The sequence below is a fragment of the Mercenaria mercenaria genome, chromosome 15 (assembly GCF_021730395.1).
Source record: "Mercenaria mercenaria strain notata chromosome 15, MADL_Memer_1, whole genome shotgun sequence".
In the NCBI taxonomy this organism is placed as follows: Eukaryota; Metazoa; Mollusca; class Bivalvia; order Venerida; family Veneridae; genus Mercenaria; species Mercenaria mercenaria.
Window position 1 is genome coordinate 38,225,367 of NC_069375.1, and position 17,980 is coordinate 38,243,346.

Sequence of the window (17,980 nt, forward strand, 5' to 3'; positions counted from 1 at the left end):
TAGTTTTTTCAAAGTTGTCTGTCCTCTACTCTCAGGGGGAAAGTTTTCATTTCATTTTGCATAGTTTCAAGCAGGTAATGAATATTCACAGATTTCAAATTTTAAAGATAATAATAATTGATAATTTTGTTTGCGTATAAGGATTTGAATTTATGTCGTGATGCATCAACAAGCTAAAAATAGTACCCAACAAATATCAGTGTAACAGTGATTTTACAGAGTAAACTAGCCCTGTAGCATTGTGAAGTCGTGTAGTATTTATAAAACGTACTTTTGCTCTAGTTCTTTTCTTGTGTGAAAAATATGTAGAGATATAAACTATTGATAAAATATCAAATTATGCAATTTACCTGAGGTTATGAATGCACAAGAACTTTATTTAATAAAAAAAGAAGTTTTGATTATTTTTCAGAGTGTTAGTTGTAGACAAAGTGACAGATTTTCTCCTGTTGATAGGGAAACTTCTTGTAGTTGGAGGAATAGGTAAGATATGTATGCATATATCATTTATTTGTTATTCATGATTAAAGATTTTTGACAGTGTGTAAAAAATGAATTGTGATGTCACATTTGTATTGCAGTGATACCATGTGACAAGAATACACTGGCTGAATAATGTCTTTTAAAAATCTAGATGAAATATATTTTGCATTAAATAAACCTAAATGAAAAGGGCATGGATACTATATCGAATAAATTCATGAATTTGGAAATCCTTTATCATTTACTGTTATTTGTATTATTTGCACCCTCGTAAGACTGAAGTAAACATTTTGGCTATACTAAAATGAGCCGTGCCATGAGAAAACCAACATACTGGGTTTGCGACCAGCATGGATCCAGACCAGCCTGCGCATCCGCGCAGTCTGGTCAGGCTCCATGCTGTTCGCTTTTAAAGCCTATTGGAATTGGAGAAACTGTTAGCGAACAGCATGGATCCTGACCAGACTGCGCGGATGCGCAGGCTGGTCTGGATCCATGCTGGTCGCAAAGCCACTATGTTGGTTTTCTCATGGCACGGCTCAAATGTTCTTGTACAGTAATATTACTGAAAAAACTTATCTTCCAGTTACATGATACAGATGGACCATTGCATTTTAAACTTAACTCTGTTACAATAATTAAACTTCTAAAATAAATATTGTCAGATATTCCTTGCAAGGATTTTATCTGTGAATTAAATATCAGCATTGCCAATTGAATGATTACAAACTTTTTTTATTTACTATTTCAGCTTGTGCCTCATATTTTTTCTTTGATGGTAAAATAGAGTTCTTGAATACATACAAACCAACCCTGAACTTCTATGTTACACCCATTGTTGTAAGTATCTGTGTACTCTATCTTCTTGCAGTTTTTATTAAAATACCCTTTATGAGCATATCTTGTTGATTATATTATAGGCTTGTCATGTGAGAAAGTCTTCCAGCTAGCTCACTGAAGGCCAGGGGTTCAACCATTATGCCTATCCATGTCTCAGACAGTCTGAAATAATGCATGGAAGATCCCCTCCATCAGCCCCCTCCATCAGCCCCCTCCATCTTCCCTCTCCATTAAAGCTGGAATGTTTCCAGATGACCTCGGCCTGTTTTCATCAAAGGTTTTAGTCTGAAACTTAGACTTGAAAAATCTAAATTTTCATTATGCTCTGTTAGTGTTAAAGTAGTGAAGATTGCAATGAAACTTTGTATGAATCTGCATTCTGCATCTACAAACAGCTCAGCAAAATTTCATTGGTACAAATCTGTTATAAACAGAGTCATGGCAAATTGAATATTTGCCATGATTCTAAAGTCTTAATAGTTTTAGATTCCAAATGTAGATGAATATGGGCCCTTCTGACGTCTAAGTTTTCGACTTTAAATGTAGATGAATATGGGCCCTAAACAATGTTGATGTGACTTAAAATTGATAAATAAAGAGAATTGATTAAAAGACAGTGATTTTATATAAAAATAATACATCATTCTTCATAAGAATGAGGTACTTAAATTGATATACCATATTTGATATACCTAAGAAGCATGTGGTTAAGTTAAAATTTTGTTTACATTGATTTATTTGAAAGTTTACTCTGAAGTTCCTTGTATCAAAATTTTGTAGTAAAATGATAAGAGCTTAAATGGAAACTAATACTTTTTGTATATTTTATTTAGCTTGTGGTGCTTGGAACTTATGTGATAGCTTCTATTTTCTTCAATGTATACAACATGGCAGTGGACACCCTGTTCTTGTGTTTCTGTAAGTACTTTCTATAGCATTCTTATAAATTACAGCCAGATGCTTAGATTTGTTAGAGTATAAAGGTTGAATTCTTTTATATGAGGATGCCTCCAAGCTTGCTTGCTTCAAGATTCTTCCAAGTGCCTGTCTGTACCTGAAATAATTCTGCTATGAAGGCACTGTCATTTGCTTATGTCATATGCAAAGAAAGGGAGTTTTGAAGGAGCCTATTTCTTAAGAGTTGAGTCCCTTTGTTATTGTCAAACCTGTCAATAAACACCAAACTTGGGGAATGAAAGTGGTGTTTGTTAACAGGACTGGTGGTCTCTAGAAACAGGGGAAATTGTACTGTTTGTTGGAAATTGGGAAAAGAAAATGGTGACCTTTAAAGAAAGAGATCATAATTTGTTAGGTCACTGTTACCCAGTGCACACATTATAGTTTTTTCATAATACAATTGAAACTTGGTATCTCAAATTCCAAGGGGTGGAACAATTTACTTCTTCAAGATAACAGAAATTTGACTTAAAAATGAAATTTTGTGCACATGTTTTTGGGACAGAACTTGAAATTGTCTTCAAGATAGCCAGAATGTAGAGATAAGCAAGTTTGAGATGTCAAGTTTCGACTGTACAAATAACTTGATTGTTGTAGACATTGAAAATGTGAATTTTACTTCTTATATCTAATTTATTACAATCTCTGTGTATATTACAGTGGAGGACCTGGAAAGAAATGACGGATCACAGGAAAAGCCTTACTACATGCCTAAAAATCTCATGAAAATTCTCGGAAAAAAGAACAAAGAATACAGGGAAACAGATAAATGATGGAAATTTGGATTATAGGAAGTGCGAGTCACATGAACTATTTTCTAGTGAATGCATCATGATGTATTTCACTGATGAACAATGTAGGACATTTCATTATGCATATTATGCAGAAAAAGAGCAAATCCATTTTTTGTGTATTTTTTTTCTAAGACATTGTGTATTGTTCTATTTTGTATCATTCTGTTGTTAAGATGAAAATGTAATGCACTTTGGTCAATGTAAAACATGTACTTTGTAAATTAGACACTGTAAGAACAGTTGTAGCAACTATCAGTTCTCATTTTTGTCTATTATCGGGACATCCGAGTTTTCTGTTGTTTATTTTCAACCATTAACAGTGCTAGAGCTTGGTGAAAAGTGTGATTAAAAAAAAGAACTGGTTGTACATAATTGTTAAATTATTGTATGAAATACAGAATGGATTCTTTTTTTTAGTAAGATAGGCTTTTAGAAAGGAGCTTTTTTATTATTAAAATGGTGACAGTTGTGAATAAAATGACATTACATTTATCAATAAGCTAACACCACGGAATATATTAACAAAATAATTCGAATAAGAAGAACAAAATAATCCTTTTGAAAGGTTTTGAGGTCATTTATTTTTTCATCAAAACATCAGTCCTGTTTGTGAGCAAGTAACAAATTTTGGTTGACATCTTACTGACCAGAATGTTGCATACTTTAATGTATTGTCTCACTGTTCACTTAGTATGTGAAGTCTGTTTTCATTTTGTTTGAGACACACAAATTGGAGTATCTAGTTTAACTGTTCAAAACTTTAGTACACTTGAAATGTTACATTTTATACCAAAAGAAAAATTCATATGTACTTGTAATTAATATTTATGTTTTAAGTAAATCAGGAAAAAGCCCTCTAATACACATTACATACAAGTACTATTATAATCCATACAGTTTTTTGAAGGCACACATTTGTTGAATGTTTATTGAAAATAGTCTGTAATTAAGATCTGTGATCAAGATTTTTTTTATGTTCCGTAAGGCTTTATTATCATTATATTCACCACTTCAAAGGAGACATATGTTAGTTGTTTTGTTCACCAGTAGACCATGTAATTTCTGATAAACAGTTAAAATATGTTTTGGTCTACACTTGTCAAACTTCAAAGTTCAGTAAAACATTATCAGGGTTTCATTGTACCTCTAAAGGTCTTCTGGCAATGACTTGCGCTTGCTCAGGTGTATGGCAGTCAAACTTGGTTGGATGATTGTAATTGGCAGGTAATGGCTTTTGGTCAGTAGGTCAAAGGTGTCACATGAAATGGGCGCAACTGGGTTTGAAAAGATATCTGTATATACGTAAAACCACTTTCAAGCATGACTTTAAGTACTGACTGGTGAGTATTTAACTTTCATAATAGTGGTCCAAAAAAACTCTTTCACTTTAAACACAGAAAACTATATTATATTTATATTCATAAACAGAAAATAACGATACTATATTAAGACAAGAATTTGTACTACTTAACTGGATATCCAGATCCTTCCAATAATTAAGGGGTTTCTTTAATTACTGAAGAAGGTGAGAGTTTCAAAATAGAATGGGGTCTGAGGTCCTCCCATTTAAAACTTATCCGCTACAGGAAAAGCAGCTGGGGGGCTCAGACCACAATAGCAAATGGAAATCACAGCCACTTGGCTGTTAATGAAGCCATTAACTTCTTTAACATGAGGGCACACATTATACCCCAGATTGCATGTCCAATGTTGGGGTGCGTCTTATAAGCGAGCGAGTCTTATAAGTGAAAATATATGGAAATCTGCTTCATATTGTATCATTTTGAATTGCAAATGTTAACTGTATTTTACATTTGAGACAATCAATCTCAAAATTACCTTTCTGTGTATAGATGTGTACACAAATGTAAATATTTTGTGTAGACATAATTTTTTAAAGGCCAAAGAAATATATTTTTTTTTTGCTGTATGAATTCTTTGTGATTTCATCTCGAGTCGTGTGCCTTGAACTTTTAATGAACTAGTCTTTCATTTCTTGTAATATAATTTTGAATTTTTTGGAAGATAAAACTTATTCAAAGCTAATATGATATAACGCTTTTGACTTTGGAGACAAGTCTTTGAATGCAACAGTTATTTGGTTAATCAGAAATAACCGTGCAGTAAAACACTTCAAACTAAGTTTTACATTTTTTGGCCTACTGTAAAAGCACATATTTTCGCTTGGTCAAAATTTCGCAAATATGAAATTTTGAGGATGTTGATGTGTTTTAATATTCAAGAAATTGTAAAAATGGTATCCTATTTGAATCATCCTTATGGTGAATATTTACGGTACGTTGGGTCAGTTTTTCGTGAGATGTAGGGCCTCGGGAATATAGTGAAAAATTAAACCCTCGCAAAAATTTCTGCTTTTACATTTGTATTTTGAGAAATTAGTTGTTTTGAAGTCTGATCAAAATGATTTGCATTTCTGGCAGGACCAGCTCGTTAGGTATTGATGTTTTCATTCTGTGTCATATATTTAAGTGCCTTAAAAGGGTTTCTTCCATTCAAATGTATACATTAATGTATAATAGACAATATGTAACATAACTTATTACGTTTGACATTTTGTTTCGCTTTAAGCTGCAATCCATACCAGATTGTTCTGAGGTAATGTACTGCAGGTACAAGTGCTTATGACTTCTTGTATTTATTGTAATAAATGGAAAAAATGTTTTTGATGTAAATAATTATGTATTGGGGCCAATTGCATAATCAAATTGAATGATTTATCCAAATCCTTCTTAAAGTCCAAATGTCTGTCTGTTGTATACAGAGAGAGAGAGAGATAATCTGTGAATATTTAAATCCATTTGTATTTGCCTTAGCATAATTCTAATAATTATTTGTAAAAGAAATGCTTTGTGATGTAGTCGTGTACATTTGTGATGTAGTCATATACATTGTATATTTTGAGTAATGACTACTTTTTGATGGAAAATACAATATTCTTTGGTAAAGATACACTGAAGTCGAAGCAAAAATGTACAGTACCTTATTTATCTCTTACTGACGTATGTTAATGCAATTCAGCAGATGTTGAACTGTATTTTGAATAAAATGTTTAAATGTAAAGAGTGTGATTCTTTAGTTAAATTATTCCCCCACCCCCACCACCTTAAGGTAATAGACATATTTTTTTCTCACAGTAATAGTTGTAAGTTGTACATTTTGTCAAGATTTTCTGGTAGGCTGAGTTTTAGCAGATTTATGGGAATTGGAATATTCACTTTTATTACCTCCCCAGATCACAAATGCTCATGGTTTAATATCCTCCATTCACAGTTGTTTACATATTCTAGCATCCACATTTCTGAAGCAATCTTAGCCAAACTTGATACAGTTATGCTCTTGCACATGTCTGATTAAGAGGTGGCTGTCTAAAGTAATGTGCCCTTGATTTATGAAATAAGTGTTTGATAACAGTTTCGTGCTCTTGATGTAGCAGTAATTGCAATTTTACCTATTGGGCTGTAATTCCAACATATATATATACCCAACTTCTTGATGTGACACACTTTGAGTTTGGTCTCTGTGGCCATGGTTGTGAAATTGTCATTTAGAACAACGGGATTCAGGGGAGCGATATTTAGCCATCATGATCATCTTGCTTTATTGCTTTAAGACAACTCACTCGTATTTTATCAGATTTTGTTCAAATTATGTAGGAACATTGTGATAATATAAGAGCTGCATCACAATTATTCACAGTTTCAAGTGAAGACAGAGGTAGGAAGTTTATATGCTTTGTAAGGAGGAAAAAGACATTCAAAGTTGGAATAAGACCGAGGTCTCAACATGTGAAGGTAAAAAGAGGGCCATAGTGGTCCTAAGTCGCTGGTATGACCTTGACTTATTTGACATTGAATATTTGTATGACACGCAGGATGATAAATGGGAACAACTGTGTTTATTATATTATAAAAATGGGTCAAGTGCGCCTGTTTGAACACGTTTAAGAGAGGACCTTACAAAACTGGAACATAAGATCTGCTAAGCAGTTCAAGGGATAAAGATAATTATATTTTTAGCTCACCTTAGCAATGCTCGGGTGGGTTTTTGTAATCGCTCGATGTCCGTCATCTGTCTGTCTGTCAACATTTAGCTTGTGTATGCGATAGAGACTGTATTTTTCAACTGATCTTCATGAAAGTTGGTCAGAATGATTACCTTGATGAAATCTAGGCTAAGACCGAAAATGGGTCATCTTGGGTCAAAAACTAGGTCACTAGGTCAAATCAAAGAAAAACCTTGTTTATGTGATAGAGGCTGTATTTTTCAATTGATCTTCAGGAAATTTGGTCAGAATGATTGTCTTGATACATTCTAGGTCAAGTTTGAATATGGGTCATCTGGGGTCAAAAACTAGGTCACTAGGTCAAATCAAAGAAAAACTTTGTGTATGCGATAGAGGCTGTATTTTTCAATTGATTTTCATGAAATTTGGTCAGAATGATTACCTTGATGAAATCTAGGCCTAGTTTGAAATGAGTCATCTGGGGTCAAAAACTAGGTCACTAGGTCAAATCAAAGAAAAACCTTGTGTATGCAATATAGGCTATATTTTTCAATTGATTTTCATGAGATTTGGTCAGAATGATTGATTTGATGAAATCTAGGTCGAATTTGAATATGGGTCATCTGGGGTTAAAAAGCTAGGTCACTAGGTCAAATCAAAGAAAAACCTTGTGTATGCGATAGAGGCTGTATTTTTCAATTAATCTTCATAAAATTATGTCAGAATGATTGCCTTGATAAAATCTAGGTCACTTTGAATATAGTTTATCTGAGGTCAAAAACTAGGTCAAATCAAAGAAAAACCTTGTGTATGTGATAGAGACTGTATTTTTCAATTGGTCTTCATAAAATTTGGTCAGAATAATTGCCTTGATGAAATCTAGGTCGATTTAGAATATGGGTCATCTGGGGTCAAAACATTGTGTATGCGATAGAGACTGTATTTTTCAATTGATCTTCAGGAAATTTGGTCAGAATGATTGTCTTGATACATTCTAGGTCAAGTTTGAATATGGGTCATCTGGGGTCAAAAACTAGGTCACTAGGTCATATCTAAGAAAATACTTTTTTAAACTCAAGAGACCACATTTTAGTCCAGTCTTAATGAAATTTGGCCAGAATATTTGTTTCCATGAAATCACTAGATCAAACATGTTTACACTGTTATGGTGTGTTTCTCAGGTGAGCGACCTAGGGCCATCTTGGCCCTCTTGTTAATTCTAGTATCTGCTTTAAGGGGCCATGTACACCCATTGCAAGAAATTGGTCCTTTCAATCATGATAATATCCTCTCAAAATTCAAATTGGGGTACTGGATCCATTTTAGGAGCTATTTCAGCAAAAATTAGAACTTCTCATGAATTGCGTGATGATTCTTCATTAAACTTTATCTTTTAGCATCATTATAGGTTCTTCTTTAAAGTTTGTTCAAATGTGGGAGCATGGTGCCTTTTAGGGGCAGCTAGAGCTAAAATACAAGTACTGTTAAAGGACTTCTCATAAAAATTTCGATGGATCTTCAACAAATTAGTTCTATAGCATCATTAAAAGGACCTCTCCTTATTTCGTTCAAATGGGAGCACTGACCCTTTAAGGGGCCGCTACAGCTAAAAATAGAAATACCTATAAACGGGCCGCTAGCGCTAAAATACAAGTACCGTTCGCAAACATATCGATGGATCTTCAACAAATTTGGTCTGTAGCATCATTAAATGGTCCTCTCCCAATTTTGATCAAATGGGCGCTACAGCAAAAAAAAAAAGAAATACCTATAAACGACCTTCTAATGAACTACTTGATGGATCTCCGTCAAACTTGGTATATGGCATCATTTTAAGGTCCCCTCCAGGGCCTGTATGGGGACACTAGAGCTAGGATAGAAGAAAACAACCTTTAAACGACTTCTTCTCGTGAACCGCTTAACCGATATTCATCGAACTTGGTCAGCAACATCATTATAAGGTCCTGTCAAAATATGTACAAACGGTGGCACTTGGCTTCTTTTAGGGGCCACTAGTTTATACTAAACACACTTGTTACCATTCATCATTCTGTGTGTCAATCATATATTTAAGGTCAAACAGTCACGGTCAGATGTGCAACTTTGGGTCATTACAGCCCACTTGTTTATTTTTAACTAAAGCAGACCCTAAGCTAACCGTGTGCCAATATTTGGAAAAAATGGAGAGGTTCTTCTGAAGTCATTTAAAAGTTTTTCTATTTTTAGATCTAGATGCCACTAATAGGGCCCAAGTGCCTCCGTTTGAACAAACTTGGGAAAAGGCCTTATAAGGATAGTATATACCAAGTTTGTGAAGATCCATCAAACGGTTTAAAAGAAGACATTTAAAGATATTTCTGTTTTTAGCTCTAGCCGCCCCTAAAAGCTTTAGAACAAACTCGAGAGAGAACCTTGCCAGGATGATACAGACCAAGTTTAGTGTAATTCAGACCAGTAGTTGCAGATGAGAAGAGTTTAGGTAAAGAGTGGACGATGGACGAGGGGCGCCAGACCATCCACCTCTACCCATAGCTCACCCTTTGAACCTTCAAAGAAGAGGTGGCATATTGTTTTGCTCATTGTTGGTCCGTCTGCAGTGGTCGGTAGACCATTTGGTTCTGATTAATAACTAGAAAATGCTTGGTCCTGCAATGGCTAAACTTTACAAGATGATTACATCTAGCATGTCGATGTTTTAAGGATCAGAAGTTAAAGTCACAGTGACCTCGAGACTGAAAACGGTTTCCATTCGATAACCAAAGAACGTCACATAAGATCTGCAGGTCGAGGGCTCAGCGCGAAACTATTGTAACTTACATTCTTGAAATTGTTCAGGAGAAGGAAAAAACTGTTTCTTTTTTTAAAAAATTCATAAAATTGGATAAGATTTAAGTATACTCTGTAAAAATGTTATTCATTTAGCTATTGAGAGCTGAAACCATGATAATATTGTTAATTTTTGATAAATTTGGAATAATGTCACTTACAATACTTTCACGCTGAAAATCCAATATGAATGCCTACAAAATTTAGCGTGAAACTATGGTAACTGACTTTTTTTCTAACAAATACAAAATATGATATTGTTATCCATCTCAGTGTCTGAAGTTAAAAACCAAAATACTTTTAATGAGTAAAAACAAATTTCAAGGCAAGTCACTTACAATAGTTTTGCGCTGAAAATCCAACAATGAGAACCATAAATCTCAGTGCGAAACTATTGTATCTGAACGTTTTTGTCTGACAATTTTATCCTAGTTTTGAACCTTCAATTACTTTCATACTGCTTTAGTTAAAAAAAATGTAATGATTTTGAAGGGGTCAAAACCAAATATCTGTTCTTCAGTAGTATGCTAAATTAAGCTATTTCCATTCTACTATTTTATGTAGAATTTATACGTTTGCTTCACACATTATGAACAGACAATCAAACTAAAAGTAGGTATCTCGCATGTGTTCAAAGTTTGTTGTGATACAACAATTGTATACAAATGGTATTTCAATATTGTAATAGAATATATATACATGAAAATAAAAATAAAATATTTTGTTGACCATGATGATAATACACAATCTTTTGAATAACACTGTAAAAGCAAGAATAAGAGCTATCAAATACACCAAAGTGGGGAATTTTCCAACAAATTCTAATAACAGCTAGCTAGCAGGAAATTCAAGGGTGTAAATTAAAATGACAAAAGATGCATACTAAGCACAGGGTTCTGTCTCATTTTGTTGTTCGCTGCTAAGCATTACAAAACTTGTGAAGTAACATTATTTGAATCAACTAAGAACAAAGCTCAACTACAATAGTTTAATAATAGTTTAGCTTCCAGTTTACTTAATGAAAAAAAAGAATCAATATACAATGTACCTCAGCTAAGCTATTTTTCTCTCAAGTCTTAAAAATAATTCCCAGAAGATCACGGGAAAGTATAAAATAAAATTCCTTTGCTGCGACAGTTTTTTAAGAGACACAAGAGCTGTCACAGGAGTGACAAATAATACCCCAACAATACGGCCTTGTCACAGAAGTATGGCAAATTTTAAGTTGGAAAGGGACCATAACTGCGTCAGAAAATAGGCGGTTTGTAGTCAGAGTCAAACCTGTATTTCATGAGATAAAACCTGTGTACCAAGATTTATTTATATAATAATAAATAGATCAAGCCTTTCATGAGTTATTGCCCAGAAACTATGAAAACAGACAGACCGATAAGCTTATTCCTATAATACCTCCCACTTTGTGTCAATTCGCCGTAAAACCAACTCACTCACTCACTATATACCATCCCCCACCTAACTTTGTTTGTGTGCGTATAAAAATGTGTATAAGCAAACATCATGATTTTGAGTATTCCTTTTAAAATTTGAAATAAATTGCAGAGCATTATATTTTAATGCCCCCTTCGAAGAAGAAGGGTATATTGTTTTGCAGATGTCGGTCGGTCTGTCTGTGTCATTTCTCAACTGGTTTTAAGCACTGGGTACATCTGAAGTACACGGAGAACGGCTTAGCAAACTGACATTGTGGACAGACCTTTAAACTTATGCTCTTTATTATTTGATGAAATTTCAACAAATGAAGTCCATTCCAATGGACCTTTTGTTTACTTGTGTCAAATTCAAAATTGTTCAGTTTATCTGCCAAAAAAGTCATTTAAGAGACTAACCATTTGAACTTTTGTAGGGGTGGGGGCTGAGATTTTACTCTGAGTCAAAATTTTATTTTCTTCGCTTTCTATTAAAGTCAGAATTTTTTTTTCAGAACTTGAAGGTCAAAATATTTTTTTTTAGAGTACCGGTAAACCAGAGGTTTTTTGTTCAAAATAGTTTTTGTTATAAAAAAAAAAAACAAAAAAAAAAACAACAACAACACACACACGATAATGCAGGCACGTATCCAGGTGGGGGGCCAGGGGGCCCGGGCCCCCCCAGCTGGCTGGCTAGTTACGATTTTTATTACTTGGGCCCCTCAATTAACAAATTTATACACCAGCGCAACTGGCTTGATTTGACAGCAATACACAGGCTAAAGAGCCATAAAACCGTGTCCGGTAGTGGAAATTAGCCCCAGGCATGTCACAGGTAAAAGTTTATCTGTGCATGCTTCATTGATCGCTTGATCGGTACTTGATTGGGTAGTGGAGAAACTATTATGTTTTTTACTCTTTGGAAGTGTTATAAAATGATCAGAACATTGTTGGTTTTGTTAAGTAAATCTTAAAATGAATCTAAAAATTGAAACATTATGATGGTTGTATTTTGTTTTTACATTAAGGCACATTCCCCAAATTTATTAAATTGATAGATATTTATCCTATTTTTTTTATTTTACAACAATTATGAATTTGAAACTACTGTATCAATTTTACTCTTTTGGGTCCAATAACCTTACTTAAAAACTCTCATAGTTTTAAGAGTAGTTTCTCAGTAAATCTTACAAAACGCATCTAAAACTCGTTACTTATGAGGGGTTTTATACATAAAAATATCATTTAATATGTGCTGTGATGTTATAGTTTGTACAGTCAAAAAAGTATAAAATACACATCTATTTATTTTTATAGATCTCTGGTACAGTTAAGAGTTCATTGTCATTTGAAATCTATGATGTAAATAGTAATTGTCATAATACTTTGTTTGTTTTGTCGGAAATCTAAAAAAACATTTGGCCATTTTGCAAATAGGATACCCTTAATTAGACTAGCCACTAGACTGATAATTACGATATTTCTATGATTTTTTTTTCTTTTTTATGTTCATAGAGACAAAAGCCAGTCTATTCTAGAGATTTTCTAAGAGGACTGATGTTAAAATTGTAATATTGGACATAGTATGTAGACTGGCTCAGTTCACTACATGAAATCATAAAATGTGAAAAAAAAACTATCATAGTCTAGGAGCTAGTCTACTTAATAATCATCTTAAAACTTCAACATTTTTTTCAACAGGGTATCATACAGAAAAATAAGTCCATACACTGTGACTGTACAATCATACATACATTGAAAAGGCTTGATGAAATGATTAAAAAGTAGACTTTTCCTTAAATATATGATACATTCATGCATCCTTAAAGGTGTTTCAGGTAGCAGGAAAATGCATCTATTCATGTGCCATATTAAAAAAAAATCGCAATCGGGAGGGGTATCCCCTCCCGAACCCACCCCTGGTTGGGCCCCCCCAGCAAACAAATCCTGCACACGGGCCTGTAATGAAATATATTCTGTTCTGTATTGAGTAATTTGCTTTAGAAGGTACACATGAAATAGCTTAAAATACAAATCCCTTTGATTTTCATAATTATTTAATTCTTATACTTCTATACGCAAAATTGTTAAACAAGGTGATCGGTAACACTGACAGATGTTCCATGAAATTACAGTAACAAAAGGGGCTTTACAGACACGGAGGTTGTGTTAAGGAAAAATGTGGTCAGGAAGAGTTGTGGTACTTTAATACTACACTCCCTAGCCTGGGAAGCCGTTGATAATATTTTTGCTTTGTCAGAATAAATCATACCTAATATCTATGCATTAAAGATCCCGATTAATTTGCGCTAACTGGTGTTAATTGGCATTCATCGTGTTTCTGATATTATCAATGCCTGGGGAAATCTGAAGGAGTTTCCATGTCACTACTGATTATCCATTTTCTGTAAATAACCTAATTAACATTTGATCATATTTGTGCTTGTTTGAAATGAAAAAGAGGCAATGCTGCCAAAAATTAGGCAATTTTCGTAGATAATTAGGTCTGCATTAACATAACATCTTTCAGTTTGATAGCTATAATGACCCACATTTAAGTTTATTCTGACATATTTAATAGTCATTACAACTTGCTGGAAAAACTGTGGTAGGTACAAACTGGTGTATGTCTATGGCCTGGAAATGTTCCTAAACCTTCGTAAGTACATGATTCCGATCTGTCTCTTCCGTGAGAATTCTGTTTCTATTTTTGTATTGCTTTCAGAAGTTATCGTTCTTTATCATACACCAGCATAATATCTCGAGTGTAATATAGGTGGTGCTGCGGTCAAAAAACAGGCTTCCCCAGGCTGTCAATTTGCAGGTAGAAACAAGGAGCTGTGTTCAATAAACGCTTGATGCCCCCCGGTGGCATCCTTGTCGATAGATTTTGCACCAAATTGAGGTCAGGGTCAAGGTCAAACTGAGGTCAGGTGATGTTTGAAGATGAGGAATGGTCACAGTTTACATCTGTATTAGTATCAATTCATTCTTGTAAGCAGTATTGATGCTAGATGAAACGGTCTAACTTGGTTGACCAAGAGATAGCCCATATAAAGCAACCTAAGTCCAAAATGAGGTCAAGGTCAAACTGAGGTCAGGTGATGTCTGAAGATGATGAATGGTCACAGGTTACATCTCCATAACTATCAAGTCATTCTAGATAGGGGTACTGATGCTAGACCAAACGGTCCCATTTGGTTAACCTCATACGGATGAACGGACGGACAGGACAATCACTATATGCCTCCCGCATCAGTAGATGCTGGGGGGGGGGGGGGGGGGGGGGGCGCGGCATAAAAAATTGTCAGACTGGATTCCAGGCTATGCACTCCCCTCCCTCTCTCGGATCTCTATTAATATGGAAAGTATCAGGGAAATATTTGAACTGTACAAGTAGCTCGGAGCACTGTGATATATATTTGGAGAAATTAATAATATTCTAGTTTGGAATTATCACGCCCAGGCCTTTGTACTTAATAGGTCATTCTGCTAATAGCTACCTGTACCTGTTTTAGCCTATATTTTTTAATGATTCCTTTTAGGTTAAACAAAGGTCAAAATCATTTTAGAATTTATTCAAGGTACAAGCAGTCTTGTTACTAGTGTAAAACAAGAGCTGTCCGTAAGACAGCCAATACTCGACTATTTAATTATTGTCCCAGAAGCAGGAAAATGTTACCCTAAATGTTAAAATATCTATAGAATTTCAATCCCGTATCTGCATTAGTTTTGGAGATAGTAACTTGCATGCAAAACTTTAACCAGAAGGTTTATATTCAAAAGGGGACATAATTTGACCAAAATGCATGTCAGACTTATGGGACTTGATGCAATCAACTAGTTTTATAACTCCAAAGGCACATGACTGTGAAGTTTCAATTTGATATCTGCATTTGTTCTGCAGATAGGAACTTGCATGCAAAACTTCAACCAGAATTTTCTAAGGTCTTAAAGGGGGCATAATTTGCCCAAAATACATGTCAGAGTTATGGGACTTGACCCAGCGAAGTTGGTAATTGATCTAGAAAAATTAAAAATAAGTTTCAAATATAAATGCCTTTAAGTAATAGCTGTATGTACTTGCACGCAAAACTTTAACTAGGATTTTCTAAGTCAAAAAGGGGGCATAATTTGCCCAAAATACATGTCAGATTTATGGGACTTGACCCAGTGAAGTTGGTAATTGATCTAGATAAATTAAAAATAAGTTTCTAATAAGTATACTAGTGTGTATCATTTTATCAAAGTTGGGGTAGGGGTGCCAGGGTGGGGAGATCGTGGAAGGAGGCCCCAGCCTGCAAAACTTTGGTATTTAAACCCAAAGTCCTGCAGTTTTACAGAAAATTATTTCTGTCATCAATAATTTTGCACTTTTTTACCAGAAGACTAGTTCTATTTTAAGTGATTTTTTTTATCATAAAGAGTTAAAAAATCATAAGTATTTTTATTTCAGTTTTTTAGTTTGTCTGACTTTAAAAAAAAATCTAGAAGATACTGTCGTCACTTGATCGTCTGTGTCGGCATTGGTTTAAATTTTGTTTAGGTTCACATTTTCTAAAACATTTATGTAAAAGCTACAGCTTTGAAACTTTGCACACTTTTATACCATCATTAGATGACTATGCAGGCAAAGAAATAATCTGGTTTGCATTTTTTTGTCGGAATTATGGTCTTTTTTGTACTTAGAAAATTTTAGTTTCTTGGATAAAATTTTGGTTATGTCCACCTTTTCTCAGAAACTATAAAAGCTACATCTTTGATACTTTGTATACTTGTTTATCATCATTAGGAGACTATGTAGGCCAAGACCAATAACTCTGATACATGTATGCATTTTGATAGAAATATTGTCTTTTCTGTACTTAGAAAATTTGAGTTTATTGGTTAAAGCTTTGAAACTTTACACACACTGTTTATCATCATTAAGGGACTATGTAGGCCAAGACCCATAACTGTGATATGCATTTTGTTAGAATTATGGCCCTTTTGTACTTAGAAAATTTGCGTTTATTGGTTTAGCTTTTTTGTTTAGGTCAACTTTTCTAAAATCTATAAGCGGTACAGCTTTGAAACTTAGATGACAATGTAGGTATTCAAGAACCATAACTCTAACTTAGATTTTATTAGAATTATGGCCCTTTTTGTACTTAGAAAATTTGAACAAAACTCTTTTCTTAAATATTGTCCAGCACTTGCATTCAAGCGATGGCACCCATAGGCAGTACTCTTGTTTAGTCTAATAGTACCTTTTTGAGAAGTATTTTCTATAAAATTGTCATCTCACTTTTTAAAAGTGTTGCAACCTTTATATGTGTGATGGTTGTATTGGGTTCTCTCCCAGACAGACAATTTTGAAAATAGTGCATGCCAAATCCTGAATTCTAATTATGGCAGTATGTTACTTTAGGTGAATTATGTCCAATTAACCTTGAAAAAAATATACTTTTGTGTAGTATCATTGGTGTTTGTTTCAAAAGTTAAATGCAGAATTCTGGTGAGCTTTTAAGATAAAATTATCTGTATATTCTTATAAATAAGAAGGAAAGGTAGGTATAATAGTACTAAATAGGTAATCAAACAGCACTTCCAGGCTATTGACATATAATGGCAAAAAGAAAAAAAAATCCTCATTTTATTCCTATTCATGTTTTATGTAGCTAACTCCCGTGGACTTATCCGTGACATTCTTGTAGCATTTTCAAGGATATTTTTTGCATTTACAGAAACCTAAACAAACCTTATAACTTATGTGTTCATACCCACATTTTAGCTGTCAGTTTAGAAGAGATAGGGTTGACCTGTAAGACAAAAAATCTCCCCTGGAAGATCTGTACCTGGCGCCTTCTTTTCTTGGTGTTTCTGTGATTTATAGGTCAGCTTGTAATTCTTTTTTAAAAAGGGCCTGTCCATGTGCTACAGTTCTCAGAAGATTGCTAATTGTATAGAGAATATTTTTGCAAATAAATAAATAAATAAAAAAAAAAGTTCAGTTCCTTTGAAGTCAGATTTTCTTTTCTTCATGCTGAAGCCAGAATTTTTTTTTTTTTCAGCAAATCCAAAACCAATTTTTTTTCTCTCTCAAAAATTCCAGCCCCCAAACAGTCAGTCCCGACACACAATATGCAATCTTCAAACCAAAAATAACAACAATGATACAAATGGAACCTCTAAAAACATGACATTTTAAAGCAAAATGAATTTTGCTAGGTATTGTAACTGACTCAACTAGATTTTTTTCCAGCGCGAAACTATTGTAACTACACTTTTTCCTTTTTTCTCTCTTGTCAGATGAAGAAGCTATTTCTATACCAGTGTACTATATAACAGACCTTGAAATGAATGACAAAAGTACATTAATTTTTATATGGATACAGTTACAATACTTTTATACCAATGTAAAATTTAAAAATCTTTGTGCGAAACTATTGTAAATGCACTAGTACACTTACAATAGTTTCGCACTGAAAGTATAAACAAATTGCACATACAATAAAATGACAAATATCATTTTTCTCCTTTTTTTGTTGGAACTGAACTCCAATATTTTTTCACATATTGGGGGATATAAAAAGATCTATAAATCTGCAAAAAGATCATTGTAGGCCAGAATGTCACTTACAATAGTT

General features: G+C 33.8%; 1 protein-coding gene across 4 annotated transcripts in view; it reads left to right on the forward strand.

Annotated features, from left to right (window-relative positions):
* The window catches only part of LOC123555353 (choline transporter-like protein 4), an 85,779-nt gene extending 79,624 nt beyond the window's left edge, over positions 1-6,155 (forward strand). For all 4 annotated transcript variants that reach the window (XM_053525050.1, XM_053525047.1, XM_053525048.1 and 1 more), the window contains exons 20-23: positions 413-483; positions 1,235-1,323; positions 2,157-2,241; positions 2,941-6,155. In XM_053525050.1, the coding sequence (XP_053381025.1) occupies positions 413-483; positions 1,235-1,323; positions 2,157-2,241; positions 2,941-3,053 (358 nt within the window). In that variant the 3' untranslated portion in view covers positions 3,054-6,155. The remainder of the gene's footprint in view (positions 1-412; positions 484-1,234; positions 1,324-2,156; positions 2,242-2,940) is intronic.
* Positions 6,156-17,980: the final 11,825 nt, after the last annotated feature.